The 20600-nt window shown below is 45.9% G+C and overlaps 1 protein-coding gene across 3 annotated transcripts in view; it reads right to left on the bottom strand.

Moving 5' to 3' along the window:
- Positions 1-20600, bottom strand: part of CLIP2 (CAP-Gly domain containing linker protein 2) — a 95192-nt gene that overhangs the window by 52615 nt on the left and 21977 nt on the right. For all 3 annotated transcript variants that reach the window (XM_038157909.1, XM_038157907.1, XM_038157910.1), the window contains exon 2: positions 12329-12547. In XM_038157909.1, coding sequence (XP_038013837.1) covers positions 12329-12440 — 112 coding nt within the window. In that variant the 5' untranslated portion in view covers positions 12441-12547. The remainder of the gene's footprint in view (positions 1-12328; positions 12548-20600) is intronic.

The raw sequence follows: 20600 nt of genomic DNA, 5'->3' as shown, positions 1-20600 counted from the left end.
ATAAAATCACTTAAACTAGAGAACATTCCACATAGAAGCATTACTCACTTCATTCACCATAACTTATTCTAACAAGAGAATACAGTTTTCTATTCAAGCAAGCCCTTAGCTCTAAAGCCTCACTAAGTTTTGTCCCACTAGCCCCACAGGCAAACTGGGTTACCTCCCACTGACCACTGCAAGTAATGAAAGACTTCAGGGCAGAAAGGAGCATTAGAAAGCAGCCCAGGGTAACCTATGAGAACAAGAACACCAGCTGGGGAGGGGATACTCACAGGAAAGGCTCCTGCCCTGCACGGGGAGCCTCTTCCAGCAGCCCGAGGGAATGCCCGGCTCACACTCGCCCTCGGCTGCAGAGCTGCAGTCTCACCCTGTGCTCACTGCTCCACAAAACTAGCACAAAGCTGATTTCTTGGAGTGTTTTCCTTTCAAAGAAGCATGGAGCAGCTCGAGAAGGAGCTCAGCCTAAACCCCCGTGCCCACAAAGCCCAGCACACACACACACGTGCACAGCTGTCTGCTGTTCTCTGGCTCTGGGAATCTGCAAGGCACAAGTGTGGTTTGGGGGCTGCTGTGATGGAAGTGAAGACAGCTGCTCTCACTGAGCTGATCCAATGACAGAAAGAAAGAAAAGGAGGCAGACACAGGTCCTTAATAAGACATTTATAAACGATTTCCCAGGCAGAACACTGGCACTAGCACAGAGAGAGCAACAGTCCCGGGACTGTTCTGAACTGGAGAGTTTTATCTTGAGCACCAAACACTGCAAAGAGCAGCCAAGTGAAGCACAGTGCTTGCCCCCCAGCAGAAGAACTAATTGAGCAGCAGGGTTTTGAAATTTCACAGCCTTTTTACATATTGGAATTTTTCTCAGGCATCATTCCCACACAAAACCCACTTGGATGGACTCTGGGACCACTCCTAGAGCACCAACTGAGATGAGCAGCCAAGCAGAACATTGCTCAAGCAGGTGCACACAGGAAGGCCACTGACTCAGTGATTCAGAAAGGATAGCATTAGCTCAGTCCCATCAAATGGAGAAGAGAAGGCACCAAAAAAAGAGCCTGGCTTTGTCTGGAAGCCGTTTATTACTTTCTGATCAGACTGGAGCCAGTTCAGGGGATCCCAGCAGCTCCCTGTTCTGGGAACAAGATGCAGGAGAAGTTGCTGTGTGTGCATAACTCAGGGTGTTTACTCCCAGGGCATAACCTGAGCAGCCATGCACGAGCAGATTGACTGTACCTCTAACAATCCATGGGAAAGAAAAGTGAAATGCCAGGAGACAGTCCAGTTTGACTCCAGCTTTGGCACAGACTGCCTGTGGGCACAGTTTCACTCCAGCTGTGGAACAAGCATTGTAACCTCTGGTATATCCTCAGAGTGCTCAGTGACCTGGTTACCCCAGGCAGGTCACACTAGCTCCAGTGCAGAGCAGTATTCTCCCTGGTGGGACAGGACATGAGCTGTGCCACTCATACCTGTGCTCCCACTGCACTGGGAGCACTGCAGGGGCCCACACCCCCCCCAGCTCAGGCTCAAAGCATCCTTTATTTGGTACATTTGTGCAAATGGAAGCTCAGGCAGGGAGTGTTCTGCTGGCAGCAGGGAATCTCCCCATGATAAGGGCTGGACATTAGCAATACAGCACAGCAGTAAGACCTTCCTCACTCCTCTTCTCTTGACAGATAACCACCTCTCGTTTCTACCTGCTGAATATCATAAATATTTCTTTGGTACAGCCACAAGCTTTTCTCTGACTTTCTAATTTTACTTTGCTCTGCTTCCTCCTGGCAGGAGTTGGGATAATCTTCACAGCAATTGCTTTTTACAAGAGCTGCCAGCCTGCAGCCACATTTCCTCATGCCCTGTCTGCAGCTACTCTTGAGGGGAGAAGTAGGAAAACTTAACACCTGCCACATAAGAATGAAGGAGGATGTTTTGCTGGCACCTTAGCTGCATGCTGAGAGGCTGGTTTTCAGTGTGACCAGCTATGCTCAGAAAGAGCAGAGTTTGAGCCACTGGGATGCTACCAGTAGGCAGACAAGCACATCCTTTCTCCCCTGTACGTAGTTTTTTCCCCCTCCTCAGTAGAAACATGACATCAGTACAATTTCACCATCTCTTTGAGTCATCCACCCGAGAGAGGGAGATCCCTGCAGCACCCCAGGATCCCAGAGGAACTATAGCAGAGGTAAAAATGACCACTTCAAAACTGCCAAGCAAACTTGGGCACAGCCCTGGGGCTGCACTGTGCTGAACACAGCTTTGATTCATCACTCCTTCAGCCATTTATTCCTGCAGCCATACATCCATGCACAGCGCAGCCTGCCCAGCACACAATGGGCTGATTGTACACAGCTACACAGAATGCAGAGAGCTGGGCTGACTTTGCTTTGCCTAATCTAATAAAAAGGATATTTGAGAGCAGATTAACACTGAGTCATTCCAAATACCTGGCTTTAACAGCTAAGTATCCAACTCAAAAGGCAATGAGCTGTACATGAACAGGCATCATTGGCAGAAAAGCCAAGTCACCTGTTTGCAGTGGCTGTCTTTTGTTTGGTTTTTCTTTTTTTTTTTTTTTTTTGTGGAAAGTAAACATGACCATGACGCAGATCTGATCCTAAAACACATGAGCTATGATACAAACACGGATCCCCACAGCAAGTGTTCTCAAACCCAACAGATCTAAGCCTCAGTGACCACCAGAAATGACATCTTACACCATTCCAGGAGTGGTGGTGGGGAAACTGCTGATGTGAAGTGAGAGATCACAGATAAAGCTTGGGAGCTGATGAGTTGAGCTGCACTGCAGACTGAGCACAGGGGCCCTCTGGGCACAAACTATGCTCCCATTCCCAGTGCACCTCACTAGTAGGGTGTACACCTTACTCACATGTGGATTATGACTCTCCCTCCTGCCACTTCTTCATCACTTTATCAGATGATCAGTTTTAGGTTTTTATCTTCTGAACACCCAGCCAGGACAGACTCAGTCACTGAGGATGAAAGCCCCAAGCCCTTTTGAGGGTTCAGAATTTTCTCAACATCGTACCATCTTCACCTGAAATTCTTCTGCTCAAAACTCCACCAAACCCTTCTAATTTCTGGCAAGATTTTTTTTCTGAGCAAATACCTCCAAATAAAATATTCTGTAGAAAGTATTTCTGTGAAACAAGTTATACAGCAATACAAAGGGCTCCTGTCATCTTCAGGGACATGAATCCTAAAGAACTGTGCAGATATAGGTGTGAAATTAGACAAGCATGTGCACGACAGAAAGTTACCCTATAGCTCAATGACTGCACACCCTCAGCCAAATCCCAAAGGCACTCATGTTTACAGACACAACACTTCAGTCAGTGGAAAGGATCAGAGAGGGAAGCTGCTGCTCCTGTGCCAGGACTGGGAGGAGAAAAGGTCAGAAAAATCTGCTGGCCAAGACAACTTCCACTTTCACCTCTGACTTACAGGATGACATGGGCAAGACTTACTTCCTTAAGTTGTCTTTGGTATAAAAAATGGGTAATACTTGTAATAAGTTGTCACAGCCTTCAAGCTTTACAGGAGGTGCTGAGGCATTCAGTCTTGAACAGAGAGGTTCCATGTGTGCATAGGAGCTTATAATGACAGAAAGTGAGAGTGACTTACAGCTCCTGCTTGGGAGGAATTCCTCAAGCAGGCTGGGAACAGTCCTGCAGCAGAGTTAACTCCTGCTGCCCTACAACTGGAGCACTGGCAGGGCACTACCTCACACAAATTAACTCCTGAACCTTGGTGCAGGTTCAGCTTTTAAGAAGTTCTCATGGCTAAGCTCATCACTGCCTTCCTCTGAGACCATTTCGAAGTCCCCATTCACAAACGTTTCCTTTCTCACAGAGTTCTGCAGACACATGCATGGACTGAACTGCTCTGCTGCATCCTCTGGTGCACAGTGCAGATGTAGCACACAGGACACACATTTACTGTGCTGGAAAACAGCAGTGCCAAACACATTTTCTAGCAGAGAGACCAGCAACTGTATTTTGAATAGAGCTGCTGAAGTCACAGACAGCTCAATTTTGACAACTCTTATTATTTTAGAGTGAGTGTTGTGATAAACAGTGTTTTCCTACAGTTCTCACTCCTGCATAAAAACCAGTTTCTCTGTTGTATGGGAACAGGATATTAATTTACTTACTAGCATCTTTATTAAAAAGTAAATATCCTACTGAACTTAAAATAAATAGAGAATAATATTTGTATTCTAAATGTTATAAAGCTTTTGGGGAGTTCAAGTCACCTACTAGACTGCTTGCAAGGAAGATGCTCACATGCAGAGTCAGTGTGTGCTGGTTAATTCCACCCTGTGGCAAATATTATATACCAAGAGTCTGATGCCACTTTAATTCTGCAGACTCTCATCCCAAATCCATCTATGCCAAAGGGAATCTTTCCTTTAATTTCAATGAATATTGGCTCAGGGCTTTAATGATTAATCTGCTCTAGCCGGATTAGTGCAATTGTTGGAGGCAGGACACGCGGGAGCAGAAGCTGCATCCCTGCTCTGATGGGCCTAAGCACAACCATGGTGATGCCACTGCAGACACTCCAGCCCAGCTGAACAGGATTCAGTTCATTATATTCCAACCTCCATAAGCTGAACATCTGTGGGAAGCAGATTTTCATTCCCTGCTGTTCTGTGAAGAGCTACAGAGAGAGCAGGAGGGTGTCTGACCTCCATATGTCTTTGCTGTGTGCTCATGCCTCACCCACAATGAATGAGCTGAACATGAAGGATTAATTACATGAAATCCTTCTAAGAGTATCTAATCATTAAGACAATTAAAATCAGACTCACAGTTATCTCTGTATGTTACCTGTAAAGCTGATAAAACTATTCAATGCCCTTTTATATTGCTTGGAATGCACTGAATCACCTCTTGGGAGAGGAATGCCACCAAAGGTGGTTCTTCCCTCGAGGAGGGGAACCAGGAAGGGTGGAGGAACCACCACCTTCAAAAACCCCAGTACAAAAGGTATTTCAGAGTGCAGGATGGCAGGCAGAGCAGCTCATGAAAGGTACATGGGAGCTGAATACAAGCCCTATGCAAATAGCCAAGTGGCTGGTCCACAGCCAAGCCAGAAAACTTTGGCACAGGATGTGCCATGAGGATGAGGACAAACATTGCAGGGTCTCATGACAGCACCTGAGTGCACGAGTGACTGGATTTGGATGGAGGGACATAATCCCCACAGGGCACTTCAGCCAAACCCCAGAGCGATGAGGGGACACGCTCAGGCTCTAATGATCCCTCAGCAGGGCTGCTGCCATGCCTGCTGCAGTTCCCACTCCTGAGCTGCACCTCAGCCCTGGGTCAGCACAACAGCAACTCTCAGTTGCAGTTTTTCCTGTTCAGCCCCTGAAAACAATCTTGTTTTCTGTCAGATACCTGTTAGCTCCCTGACCAGGTGACTGCCTGTGCAGACCCACATCCTGCAGCTCTGGCTACTGATGCAGTGCTGATCTGCTGACACTGTCACTGAGACATTTGATCCTCAAACACCTCTGGCACCTCAACCTCCTAATTCCCCAAGGAACTGAGGACACTGTGTATACAGAGCCATTAACATAAATCACAAAATTCACAGAATCACTGGGTTGGAAGAGACCTTCAAGATCATCGAGTCCAACCCAGCCCCAACACCTCAACTAAACCCTGGCACCCAGGGCCACATCCAGGCTTTGTTAAACACACCCAGGGATGGTGACTCCACCACCTCCCTGGGCAGGCCATTCCAATATTTTATCACTCTTTCTGTGAGTAATTACTCTTTCTCTTCTTCCTAATATCCAACTTATATTTCCCTTGGCACAGCTCAAGACTGTGCCCTCTGGTTCTGACAGCTGTTGTCTGGAGAAAGAGCCCAACCCCACCTGACTACAGCCACCTTTCAGGGAGTTGTACAGAGAGCTCATCAGACTTCACCAATGACACATTTCCAGCAGGATCACTAATCCCACCCCAGGCTTGCAGAGTGGATTTAATTGAGGACAGCACTTGGATGGGAGCTGACAATACCAGTCACTCCACGAGGCCTGATGCAAAACAGCAAAACCAAATGTTTGCTAGAAATAATAGCAGCCTCTGGGCCCATGATGTGGGGTCTCCTCTCTCAATTCACCAGCACACAACACCCCAAGTTAATATTAATCAAGAGGCACAAAGCCTTTGAACAGGCAAGAATTAGGTCCCTGTGTCTGTGCCAGTCAATCAGCTGCTCTGGACATTACAATCCCATTTCTTTTGTTGCAGGCAAAACAGTGGTTTAGTATCTTTAATATTTATTTGGGAATTAGAATGAATAGACTGATACAAAATCAGAGAGCCTCAGCAGTTTCTTGCAGCTTTATTAAAAAAGCCTGTGCTAAGATGCCACCAAACCACCAATAATTACCTGAGAACAGCCTCCTCAAGTTCTCTCTTAATACTGAGGCATAAATTTCCCAGGAAGGACACCATCCCTCCCTCTGTTTTTTACCACAGAAAATTCTAGAAGTAACAGAAATTGCTTCTTACTGCTATGCATCCAGTCAATTTAACTTAAAAAACATCCTGAGAAACTCGAGGGCGAACAACTGATTTCCAAGTTCATTTACCAAGATGTAATTGTTAACACTGTGGCAGATAAATAAAAGGGAATGAAGATTTTCCACTGGGAAAGGCAGGAGCAAGGCAGTAAATGCACAAGAGAGCTAAGGTGGTGGTGAGATTGAGGCTCCTCCAGCAGAATTGAGGCAAGCACAGATCAAAAGAGACTTGGCCACAGAATTGCTGAGAGTCACACTAGAAGCAGCCCTCAGAACATAATCACATTGCTAGAAAAGAAATGTTAAAAGAAAAGTTAACCCCCTCATGCAAACTCAGCCCTGGGGCACAGCAGTAACTGTCCCCCAGCAGGGACCAGCCTCAGCCCATCAGCACCCAAACTCCAGATGCAACTAACCAGCACCCAATACCCAGCTCAGGCTTATCAAACCCTCATTACAGCATATTTTAGCTTAATTACCCTATGGAGCCAGTCATCCCATTCTCTTGAATGGCCCTGGGAACGTTCCAGTCTGCTTCACTCTTATTTTGAGGGAACAAAAGCAACACACAGTGTTTGCAGAAGCAGACACTATGCCAACATTATTAGCCTTGTGCATTTATTCTTCATGAAAAATAATGCATGCACACTTATATGAAAACAAGAAGGCATTGCCAGGCTCCCAGCAATGTGCTGTATAGTTTAGCTCTCAAAGCATAGTTTTTTGCAATAAAACTAGGTAACAGCTGAAAAGCAGTTCTGATATTGTTAGCCATGCCTAAATATGAAATTCATGTGGCAGATACTTGCACCTGCCCATTCAGAAACACAGGATCCCTCTGTAAAAGCCAAGGTCTATGCTGGATTCTGGCTGGATGCACATAAGCCTCACAGAAAACTTATTAAGTTTGGGCTTTTTTGCCTCCAGCACTGAAGTCTCAGTGTTGCCCAGCCCCATCTGCAAATACAAGTATTTCTGCTGTCCTCTTTTGCTAGATTTTTTCAATTGAACAAGAGATTTAAGAACCATAAACAAACACTAGAGCCAGCTGACAGCCAAATGAAGTATGAAAGGCAAATTTCTCCTCCAACCACGTCACTCTAACACTGCTCTGAACAGACAAAACCCACTCTGAAATGTGAATGCTTCTCTTCCCAGCAGCTTTCACCTGTTCCACCAGCTGGGAGGGCTCTGTGGGCCCATTCATCACAGCTTCCATTCTCTTTCCATCTTGCAAAAGCAGGCTTTAGGAGGAGGGTGGGAAAGGAACTGAGACATATGAGCTTTGTAACAAGAAATCCAAATATTTTATTGAGCTCTTTACCCATGACCCACACCTTTGGCACAGAAACCTCTCCTGAATGTGGGGTCGAGAGCAGTGACTTTTTTCACTTGAAACATGGGAAATAAGCCAACACATTTGTGGGAAATGCTCTCCTAAGGCAGCTAGAGATGAATTTTCAGAGATGAATTGTCTGGTTAAGGAAAATAGTTACTGCAAAGCAGCAGAACTTATTTTTTCCATTGTTCCAGTTTTACAGGAGAGAAGGGAGGGGGATAGCCAGCATGGACATTACTCAAGGCTAATTTCTTCCAGGAGTCCACGTCAGCTGCCAGTTCCCCATTGACTTGCAGAGGAAATGGCAATTTCTGTTCTTTTAAAAAAAGCCCACAACCACAGCAAGCCAATGTACCTAACCCAGAGCACCCCCACAAAAACTCTTATTCCTAAAGGCTCTGTGAAAGCACCAGCTCAGGTAAGGAGACAACAACTCTCTACTCAAGGAGAGTTCAAAGAGGACACAGGACATTCCATGAGCAGAGCTGACTCTGAATAAGTTTTCAGGAAAAATAACTCAGACACAGCACGTGTGACAAGCTGGCTCAGTGTGACTGCATTTGGTCTCTGTAGAAACCTACAGCCAGGAACTGTGAATTCTTACAGGCATGCATTCACAGCAGCTCCCATCTGCATTGACCCTTTTTCTGGTACATCAGATGTGAGCTGTCAGGAGTACATGGAAATGTTGAAGAGGAATCTCCATGCCTGGGAAAGGGAGAGAGAAATGAGAGACAGGTAAGAGACACTCGACTCTCTACAAAAGAATACGAACAGGACACTGGGCAAAAGAGAAAGGAGAAATCAAAGGAACTTTGTGTATTCCAGAGTAAGAATAAAGGGCAGTACCTCCACTTGCACTTGTGCAGACAGGATTGATAAACTTATGGGAGGGGAAGAGGATCAAAAGTGTGAAGCTTTAAAAAATTCATTTGCTAATGGCTCTGACATATCTTAGGTACAACAGGAGAAAAGGCATCTTCTCTTAACATGCAATCTGAAAGATCTAATCCCCATTTGAGGTCTTTCTGAGCCAGCCCCAAGCTTCCAGAGCCAAGGAACACGGCAGAGGCAACAGACCGGGCACTGCTGCAGTTTAATTCTGGGCTTTCTTAGATTTATGGTTCTCTTCTGCAACTACATTTCAGGATTTTGAGAATTCTATCCTCCACCAACGTAGCAAATTCATATACATCAGTGTTGCAGCTCTGTATTTTGTAACCCAAACCACTCTGGTTTTCTTCCATCAAGCTCCAGAAAATGCAGATATCTCCTTTGGCTTTTCTGGCAAGAGGAGGGTAAGTGCAGAGGCAAGGAGCAAGGCAGCAGTTCAGGGCATGTAATGAATTTTTGTGGAGTCAGGAAAACCTTATCAGCCTCCCAGGAAGCACCTTCAGTGCACAGACACAGGTCATGGAGCTCATGGTTTCTGCAGGGCTTCTCAAACACCTCACACAGAGACTCCTTCTTACAACTTTAGGACCTCATATAAAATCTAGTGGCCCAGATCTGACCAATCCCAGGAAATGTAATGAAATCCAGCTTCCACGGCCATCTACCACCAGATTCTTTGGCTGCAGGCATCCCCAAAATTCACTTTGTTGTGTTTTGTTTTTGTTTTGTTTTTCACAAAACAACCATAGCAGTCAGTGCCTGCTGTGGTTAAGGTTTCAGTGATGTGGACACTTGGCTCTGGAACAGAATTAAACCACTGTAACACAAAAAAGGAGCATTTTCTCTTGTAGTTTTCCCCTACCAAAGGCTGAATGCCACGACTGTGCTGTGGCTGGGCCCCACAGCCAGCACAGATGCTGCTGCTCTCAGAGAAGGGCACACAGGCAGGCCAGCAGGATTTTGGGATGCACACTTTGCTCTCAGATTATCTTTGGAAAGGAGAGCAGCAAGAGGCAGCTGGCCAGAGCTCTGGAGAGATCTGCAGGAGGAAGAGCAGGAGCAGGCCATGCAGGGACACAGCTCCTGGGCAGGACACTGAGTGAGAAGGTGCCACAGATAACACCCAACCCTGCTATACCCCCAGCCCACGGTGTTTAAGCAACCCCACTGTGCTCTGTTCTCACCTTCCAGGTGGGAATGGCTCAGGAATGGCTCAGGAATTTCCAAAAGCCTCCTGTGCCATCCTGAGAGGCAGAGGAGCAGCAGTACATCTGTCCCCCAGCACCAACCCACCATCTCCAGACTTCTCCCCTTCTCCATGCCCACTTTTTTCCAGGAATAAAACTCAGAACTCCTCAAGCAAAGGTCAGACTCCATTTGGAGCCTCACAGGGTACTTGGCTGCACATCCCTTGGTGGCAGATGGCTGGAGCTGAACAAGGCACAAAGGAGCTCCAGCAAACAGGAGCTGCATTCAGCCCAGAGGTTGCCTTGACCCTGCCACTGCCTGACCCGTTCATACCACAAGACACACAGCAACTGTGCCTGCTGAGATGCCACTACAAAGCCTCTGGGGGGAAGAGAGGCCTCAGATCTTTTGCCTCATTTTGGTGTTTTTCACGTGATTAAAATCAACTGAAAGCAACTCCACGACATGCTGCAACTATAAATCCAAACTGAAGCACCTTGAGAGAGTCACAACAGGGCAGATACAGCCTTTTTTACCAAAGTGAAATGAAAAACATGACATGCAAAACTCCCATCTTGAACAATAGAGGCCCATCACTGGAGTTCAGGTTCATTTCTCAATCACAGTTGAGGGCATGGAGAAACAAGGGGGAAATTCAGAAATACAGGGTCAGAAGAATAACTTCAAAATACACAGCCAAACCTATCAAACTTTTCCTTTGTCAATTTATGCTTTCCTCCAGGAAACAAATAAAATGATACTTCAGTATTTTAGATTTGGGCACAAAATAAGGAAATCAGGCTTTCTAGTATTAAAACCCATTCCCACAAAACTGCAATCCAAACATTTGTTAATATCCACACACAGGGCCAAGTCCTCAGCAAGGGAAGAGCAGCTCCTCTGCAATCCCTACAGGGCTGTATCACACCAAAGGGTCTGGAACTCTGCCCATGACCCCAAGCAGTGATGGGCCCCTCAAAACAGGACCCTGCAGATGTGCAAAAAGCCAAGTCAGAGCTGTGGCTTTTACAATCCCGATTGGGGAAAGAATTTACAGTGGCAGAGGTTAAACATACACTATTGGTCACTGGAAGAAGAGAGAGCTCAGCTGGAGGAACCATGAGCAAAGCTCAGCCCCAGATGTGCAATAAGGGAGCTCAGCAGCAAGCAGAGCCTGTGTGAACATCCTGTGCAGAGGTTGTGCCTGAATCACCATCCCAATGTGCCCAGGCAAAACAGGAACCTCAGAAATGGGTATTTTTTTTGTTTTGATTAAATAATTAACACTTCTGCATTACTCTGACAAGAGACAGCATTGCCTGGTGACCCTCATTTTGCAGCATTATTATCCCAGACTAATTTTTCCAAGCATGCTAAAGCAAATTTTGACCAATATTATCCCCTTGACTAAAAACACTGTCTGAGAGATAAAAGGCATTCCTGATTCTGCTAAATGCTCTATATTTTGGAGACTGAAACACATAGTAAAGCAACCAGGCATGTAGGAAGTGGCCTGAATTATAAGGACAAGAGGTTGACAGAGCTAAAAAAGCAACCAGTGACCTTCTCAAATGAAAGTGTAATATAGTGGAAGCACAAGTTTTGATAGGATATACATCATCCAGATGTGTTTCCCCAGAAGCAAGAAGAAAGCCCTTTTTAACAAAGTGAAATGAAGAAAAATTACCTACAAAACTCTCATCTTGAAATTTACTAAATTATATATAACATTAAAAAACCCCAGCAGCCAATAAACCAGAAAAAATGAATCCTAAGCAAAACACACCCTTAATTGGTTTTGAAGTGTTAATTATGCTGATAATGGCAGTCTGCATAGCTGATGTATACACTGGATAGAGATCAAGATGTGGAGGTATGTGAAGGTAAGTCATTATTCAAATCCTAGGGCTTCAAGTGTTTCTGTTTAAACAAAGGCACTAATTTGACATAAACAGCACAGGCCACATCACCTGAAGTGCTCAGTTAGTGCTCCTACATCCTCACAGGCCAATAGCAATGGCTACAGGGCAGTGTTTAAGGTGGGGGAGGTTCCCATCTGCCCAATTAACAGCCCTTCCCTTGTCAGTGTCTTACAGGTACCTCTGTCAGCCCTGAACATCTGGGGATCCATCTGTCTCCCACCCACTCCACAACTTGCCTGTCCTGTCATTACTTGGGAGAGGGAGCCCATTTATTCACCCTGGTGAATTCACATCTGGTTTGATCCCTCAACCCACACAGAGATGGGGAATTTCACATCCCACAGAGCACTGGCTGCACTGCCCCCAGGCCAGGCAGTCCCCTGGGGCAGCTGATGCCCTGCATGGAGCCCTCACCTTCTTTGGAGCCCGTGGTGGCAGCAGCTGTGGTGCCCCCTGACGCCCGTCCCACGGGGCTGGAGTGCTTCCCAGCCCTGCCTGGGATTTTAAGTCCACTTGGTTTCAGCATGATTCCTCTCCTGTGTGTCAGACTCCTGGTGCCAGTGTCTCCAGAGCTGTCCTGGTGTCACTGCTCAGGCTTCTTGACGGTGCACCTCTTCTTCCATGGTCACACACCTGGGGGAGAAGAGCACAAGGAAATCAGATCGAGAATGAGCAGGAGGGCATGGGCCAGGCTCCCAAAAAGCAGTGCCCAGCTCTGTCCTCACAGTCCTAGGAGAGTCAGAACCTTTCATTTCATCTCCTATAAAACCAGGGTGATCACTTCCCTTATCTCCCATCTCCATGTTACATTTTTTTCATCAATCTCAAAGTCCTGGGCTAAAGGTGAAACTTCCTGGAGCCATTAAACAAGATTTTAAAACAGTTTGGGATTTGAGTAACTGAAATGGTTTTGACTGGTTTTAAACCCTAAAGCCTCAGTTCAGCACCTGCCAAGCCTCTGTGGTGCTGTCAGAACCCTGACAGAAGGCACCACGCTCCATGCACAGCCCTGGGTCTCCCCAGCCTTCAGGGCAGCCTCTCCAAACTGGCAGGGGAAGGAGGGATGGGGTTTTCAGCTCCCTTCCTTAAAGACAAATCCAAAAACTTATCACAGAATAAAAGGGCATTTGACCCTATGGATTTACAAGAGAATTTGAAAAAAAACAAAAACAAAAACAACCAACCTAATTTCCTGAAATTTAAGCATAACTCTACCAACTATTCATTAGTGAAGTCACAACCCTTCCTTATGTTATTCCTTTCCCAGCAGGCAAATGGAATAAAACCTCCAAATTCCTTGCAGGGATGTTGCATCAACAAGCACATTTCATGACAAGAAAGGAAAAATAAAGGAAATTTCTAAGTTGTTTAAAAAAAAAAAAGCAGCAACATTCCTAATGGATAAAGAAAAATAATAAAAAAATTGAGCCTATAAGCCAAAAGGAAGCTGAGGCTAGAATGTGGAGGAAAAAAGGTGGCAGCAGAGTAAACCAGGGACAATGCCAACCTAACAGCAAGGAGAGCAATCCAAGGAGCAGCCAGAAACTGGGGACACTGCTTCCTGGGCAAAGGAAAGAGGCAGCACCCCTGAGAATCAAAAATTTACAGATGCAGCAAGGAGGAATTGCAATAATAGGATGGGAAATGATTAAGGCATGAGTGAGGACTTGAACAGAGGCTGGGTCAGAGTGAGCAAGGGGCTGGCAGGGCTCCAGGAAAAGCTGCAGGCAGACACAGAGGAGGGAAAACCACAAGGAGAATTCCAGAGCTGTATTCCTGAGGGCTCACAAATGTCTAAAACACCAAAGGGCAGTAAGAGTCAGTCATCCTACATCAGCTTAAAGAGACAGAGAAAGGAAGGATCAGCAGAGACATCCTGGGGAGGGAGATGAGCAAAACACTGAGGGATCAAGGCCTTTTCCCCATGTGCCCACAGAGGTGTTCAGTAGCTGGGCTGGATTCAGACACCTGCAGACATTCAGCACTGGATGCTCCAGTCACATCACCAACAGCAGGAATAACAGACAAGAGCAAGGAACTCTTCTCAAGGAAGAGAAAAAGCCAGCCTTTCTGCAGCAGGGCTGGTAGGAACAGCTGTCAGAGCTGGCCAGGAGGCTGCAGCTTCCAGCTCTGTTTAGCATAAAATAGGGAGACAAGGAACTGAATTTAGAGGTGAGAAACATTGATCAGCCAGGTTCCTGTTATCTGTCAAGCCATCAGATGTGGCATCTCCCACCCACACCATCTCGTACACAATTTGCCCAGGGCTGGCTTTGATTTTACAGAGAAACTTGATTTCTAACTCTTCTGCTGGCAGGTGATGTGCTCTACCTAAAGATCTCCCTCCATCAGCTCCAGCCCTCTCCACAACATGACCTTGCTCCTGAATTTACTCATTTTTTGGTCCTACGTTTTGGTTTCAAGGTTGGATGGTGTACTCAGGATTAAGCAACCTGGGGCTGCTGGTGCTTCCACACAGCTGGCTGAATTAACCAGGAATATGGATAAGAAAATAAAAAGACACAGGGAAGGAAAAAACAGCAGTAGAGAAGAATTTAAGTAAGAAAAGGTGCCAGAAAAATAAAAGGATTTTACAGTTTTTCAGTCTTCTGTTAGAGAGCATCTCTGGATCCTTAACTCTGCAGCCAGAGCCATATAAACTTTGGGGAACAGCGAATTTAGTGTGTTCCTCTATTTTGCTGCTCATCTTTGAGGAAACAGGAACTTCAGTTCATTCACTCTCCACATCTCATTATCCTTAAAGAACAGCTGTCCACTCCCATCACAGGATATTGTGATTTTCTGCTTTTTCTCAGGACAACTGGATATTTTTACACTGGGGGGAGAAACAACAGGAAGTGTATTCCCACCAGATAAATATTTCTGCCAGGAATCTTTACACAAACACATTTGCTTTCAACACACTGATGTTAAACCAAATGAACTCCACAGGCTGCTCGTCATGCTCCCCCTGGAGCAGACAGATGCTTTTATCCTGAAATACAGCCAGTTCATGGCCACACTCACCGGGGTCACACACTCAAAACCTTCTCCAGTGCCACTGGGAGCCAGAGCAGATGCCCTGCCTGGCTGTGCCCACTGCGTGTCAGCTCATGGGGAGGGTCTGATGGGCAAAGCCATCCATCTGAAGTGTCACTGTCACAAGCTGCAGGCTGGCCACAGCCAGGGACAGCTGCCTCAGCACACCCCAGCACATTCACCACCACACAGGGCAATCAGGATGAACTGGAGTAAATTTTACTGTAAATGCAGTTTGTCAGTACTACACAGATAAAAATAAAAATACTACACAGATTTAAAGATGTCTGTGCCTGCTGCTAGGGACAGATATTCCTCCTCTGTCACCAGTTTCTCCCCCACTTCAACACAAATATGTATGAGCAGATTTTTAGGAAGCTTTGAACACAGAGCTCTTCCAAATGACCATTAGGTCATCTTCACCACCCAGAGCAATGCTGCCTGAGCCATCCTAGTCCCACATTAGTTCCTGCCTGAGTGATGCAGCTTTTATGCTGCAGAAATATCCTGGGCCTGGGACACAGGCCAGTATCTCCACAGGGCACTGCCCTGCTCTATTAGAGATAACAACATGCTCTGAGCTCCCATACAGAACCCTCAGCTTCCCAATGGGCTCTATTAGCAGAGCCCTCCTGAAAAACCTGTTTCCAGCTCTTCCAAAAAATCTGCTTCCAGCAGCAGAGGCTGAACACAGGCAGATATGTGGTGTAGGAAACACATGAGCCATCTCTCTTCCCTGGTACTGAAATCAGACAGAATAGTCCTTAAGCCCTATCCAGAAACTTCAGGGGAACAGAAAATTTCTATTCTCCATGTGATTTATCATTCCTGTATTCCACCCCATATTACCTGTACAAGCTGCACACTTTGCCTTCCTGCAAAACTTCATGGAAATGTGACTTTCTCCAGATACACTGTAAAGAAAATCCCACCTGCTCCTCTGGATACTCCAGTGCCACCAGCTCTGCTTATTTTGTTTTTATTTCTTTTACAAGATATGACAGACAACAAGCATTTTCAAGATCTCTGCTAGATTCTTCCTGCAGTCTTTCCATACGGGGATGAATGGTTCTGTGTGTTCCCACAACCAAGAAAAGCATCCCAGGAATGCACAACTCAAAATCCTGCCTCAAACAACCAAAATATTCCATTCCCCATCTTTCCACCAGAAAAGGGGACAGCTGAATGTGAGTCACATCGGCTCAGATTCAGAAAGGGGAACTGTCTTGGGGTGATTTTATGATGATATTTTATTTATTTGTCTGCTTTATGCCCAGAATGTCAGGGGTGTCTTTAAGAGGAGCCAGGGCAGAATCGCAGCCTGGGATCGCTCCGTTCAGTCGCTCTCTCCAATGTGCTCCGGGGATGTGAGTCTCATAGGCTCAGATTAAAAAGGGGAACTGTCTGGGGATAATTTTATGATGATATTTTATGTACTTATCTGCTTTATGCCCAGAATGTCAGGGGTATCTTTAAGAGGAGCCGGGGCGGGGTCCCAGCCTGGGAACCCTCTGTTCAATCTCACTCCAATGTGCTCCGGGTGGCGTGGGCTGGGGAAAGCGAGTCACAGCGGCTCAGATTAAAAAGGGGATCTGTCTCGGGGTGACTTTATGATGATACATTATGAACTTGCTAAAAACAGGTTAGAAACTGTTGTGAAATAGTAGATAATTAAGCATGTACTGTTAGTTTGGTTGTTATATTGTAGAAGGGGTTTAAAGGGTCGTTATAACAAACACAGTACTCAGTGTACCATGACACACCTCAGTGACTGCACCACCCCAGCCTGGACAGAGCTGCCACGGGCCAACCGAGCGCCTTGAACCTGCGTGCAAATGAAGGATCCAAGAAGAAACCAACCCAAAGGGACAAAAACAGGATAAAAAGGGGCATCTGACCCAGTGACTCTGTCCGGTTCCACCTGGGACATCCTCGGGGCCATCGCTGCTGAGCAGCCCCAGCGCCGGCGCTGCCGCATCCTCGGCGGGATCGCACCTGCTGGGCCCGCGGGCCCAACGCCTCAGGCCTTGCTTTTATCAGAATAAATGCTGAAATCGCTTTAGTACCGGCACTCTGGTCTCGTTTATAACAACACACTCGTCTGCTCTGTGCCGGAATGGCGGGGGTATCTTTAAGGGGAGCCGGGCGGGCTCGCAGCCTGGGATGCTCCGTTCGATCGCTCTCCAGCGTGCTCCGGGTCGTGTGGGCCGGGGAATGCGGGTCACATCGGCTCAGATTAAAAAGGGGAACTGTCTGGAGGTGACTTTATGATGGTATTTTCTGTACTCATCTGCTTTATGCCCAGAATGTCAGGGGTGTCTTTAAGAGGAGCCAGGGCAGGGTCGCAGCCTGGGATGCTCCGTTCAATCTCTCCATTGTGCTGCAGGGATGCTGCCCTGTTCCTCTTGTTGGATTGGGTTTTTTGATAGCTTGAAGCAAGAGTTTTTTCCTCTTTCCTTCCCCCTAGCCTGCAGGCTGTACTGGGAATCCTCCTTTTTGGTTTTATGTTCCCTTGAACCGTTTCTGCCTTGGCTTGTTTATCCTTTCGGCCCGGCCACCCCGAACCGGAGACCTCGGAGGAGCTGAAGCACCTCGAGAAACGGCTTTAAACCCACACCTTCGGCTCTGCGGGGAAATTCAGCAGCTTTCCCATCTGCCCTGCTCCGGCCTGAACTCCTCTTCCCTCCCACAGACAAAGGGACCCGTCACCATTATCCCGGCCATGCGGTCAGCCCGTCCTCTTCTTCCCTGGGCATTTCTGGCTTTTTTGTTCTGCTGTGGGTGGGTAAGTTTCTGGGAGTTCATATCAAGCATTTATTCAATTCTTTACACACACCCCCCCTTTTTTTTTTTCTTTTTTTTTTTTTTTAATTAATAAACCGTTTTTGAGGATTTTTTCCCACTGGTATCAATTTCTCTCATTGGCAGAAGGGAGTACCTGAAGCCCTTTCCTCTACAGAGGAAACGCTCATTCCAGAGTGTAATCTTCTGAAATTTCTCTCCAAAATGGAGACAGGAACTGCCTTCAACTAAGTACAGATGTACAGCCAAGAAACACCTTTCACCAGGAGCAATATATCTGGATATACCTGGCCAGCACCATGGATAATTGCACCAGAGCAGCACACATTAAAAACAAATAACTGCAGGTGCTCAGAGTCAATTATTTCATAATTGATATAATAAATAATTATATTGTTTATTATAACAATTTATTAGTTGTTATATTTATATATTTATTTATATAATGTTCTTATTGATATAATTGAATAATTTCATAGTAACACAATCCAAGGACTGGAAGAAAAAGTTTTTGGCAACACAGCTTATCCACAGACAGGTTTTGTGCTTCCCCCATCTCTGTTACCCTCATTCTGGAAGGCACAGCAGTACTTGCCAGATGGAATAACATCCATTCAGGACAGCAGTAAGTTACAAAGCACACACCCAGACCCAGCACACTCCCCAGAGGAAAGCCCTCATGGGTATACACAAAATAAGGATCTCTTCACCTCGACTCACAACAACTGCAAGCCACAGGAACATGTTTCCAGACACCAGAGTGAGTTGGCCTGAATCCCATCCTGTGCCTGGTGCTTCCTTCTGGCTGGATCTGGATGGAAGAAGTGTTTACCCAGCAGGACACCCTGGACAAGGCATGGGGATTTCACTGTAAGAGCAGACCCATGCAGAATTCCAGCCAGCTGTATCTGAATACTGCTCCAACAGTTTGGTCTAGATTTAGGTTTCTCATTTTCTGAATTTGAAAATTCACATGTAAGAAATTAAATTTGAATTTTTCGGTCAGAGATCCACAGATCTTTTTAGGGATGGGGCCCATAGGAAAAAAAGGTAAAGAACAGCATTTAATTATTAGATTGAGGGAAATCAACATTATCATGTTGTCTGAAAGGTTAATGATAACAATGCAGAGAAGCAGGACAACACTTTCTTTTTTTAATAATTTTGGCTTATGTAAATAATCAGTGACTTCAAAGACAACTATTTGGATAGGGAAAGGTTAGCAAAAGAAAGGCTCTGTTTTCACTATTCCCATCTAAGACAACTTTTTGAGAATCAGTTCCTTGTGCCATTATTTAAACACTATTCCATCTTTCCTCATGTTCATGCTACAGATGAGGAGCACCAGGGTTTGGGAGGCAGCACATTTGCAGATGGAATTTCAGCCCTTTCGGGGCTATCATGGCTCAATCTACACAAAGGCTCTGGCATTAGCCTCCAAGAGATTTCAGGATTTCATCCCCTGATCTCTGGCATTCTCTTCACAATCACTGGGTTCATCCCCTGACTCCTGTCAGAGCCCGTGAAACTCAGGGTGAGAGCAAACCCAGCTTAGAACAGCCCTAGAGCCACCCCTGCTTCCCCTCTGAATCAAACACCACCACTGAGGGCAGAGACCCTCAGCATCATGCACTGGAAATGCTCACAACAGTAGGTGAAGCTCAACATCTCCCCGAAAATAAAATGCTAGAGGAGACTGTGATCCCCTGATCACTTGAGGAGCTCTGCCCTCACCTCAATAAGCACACAGAATAAAGGCAAAAAGCTTTCAGAGCCAAACCTGGTATTCCTTTATTAGGCCTTATATAAAACCTTTACTGGCCTAAAAATACTGATTTTTTTTTAAAGTTATTTCTTGTTTCTGAGCGTTTGGTTGCATCCACTCCATATTTCCAAGCCTTTCTGCACCTTCCCCACTCCCAGGAAAATGAGATTTTCAGGCAGCAAAGCCCCATCTCCTGGAGGTCTTACTCCTGGATACATTCATTACTGCTATGTTCCATGCCAGGGACAAGAGAAGTAAAGATTTGGTGCCCCAAGCTCCCAACCTCACAACACTGACCATGCTGCAAAGGTGGGTTAGGGATTTCAAGAACAGAATTTTGCCTTGAAATCCAAATCCAAGGGACAGACTTGAAGCTCTCAGTCTTGTGTGAAAGGGCCAGGAAATGAATCCAATCAGAGACAGGATGTGATAAGGCCAAACTGCAGCTTTGCTGATAGAGACAGAGATTATGCTGAGAAGAAAAGGCCATTTTATCTTTTAATTCCTTAAGATGCTCCATCCCATCCAAGGTAATCGTGCCATTCCCTTCTCACTTCTCTGATTAGTTCCTCCAGACAAGGCACCAGAAAGCCATTTCTGAGGCACGTGGCAGATTAGCAGCAAATCCTTGCACTTAAATGAAGTACAGAGGAAATGAGAGACACTCATTTTTAATTAAGGTCAGACTCCTCTTCCAAGAAAACCTTTCCTTCTCCCATAGAGGGAATGGAGACAGAGCACGGCAGGAATGAAAGGAGCATACTGCTCACAGGTACATGTAGGGAAAGGCAGGGAATTCTGTCAGCCATCAGGCTTTTTCTCTCTTGCAGTTGGAGAATTCAAATAGGTTTTCAGCCATACAGCTCAGTTGTCACGACATAATTTCCCTGACAAGTGTGAAGTGTTGTTAACCTCCAGAGAAGGTGTGCTTAGTCTTCCTGCTCACTCAAGTTTTGTAATAATTAGCACAGAATGCCAAGAGAAAGCCTAGAGGACTTTTAAATAAAGCTCAGGTATTTTTAAAACTAATTCTAACCTGAAAGACCAAACATCCTGTGTTTTACTTCTAAAATAATATTT

Source organism: Motacilla alba, chromosome 19 (genome assembly GCF_015832195.1).
Source record: "Motacilla alba alba isolate MOTALB_02 chromosome 19, Motacilla_alba_V1.0_pri, whole genome shotgun sequence".
Lineage (NCBI taxonomy): Eukaryota > Metazoa > Chordata > Aves > Passeriformes > Motacillidae > Motacilla > Motacilla alba.
Note: the sequence above shows the minus strand (reverse complement) of the source record. Positions and strands in the feature narration are given on the sequence as shown.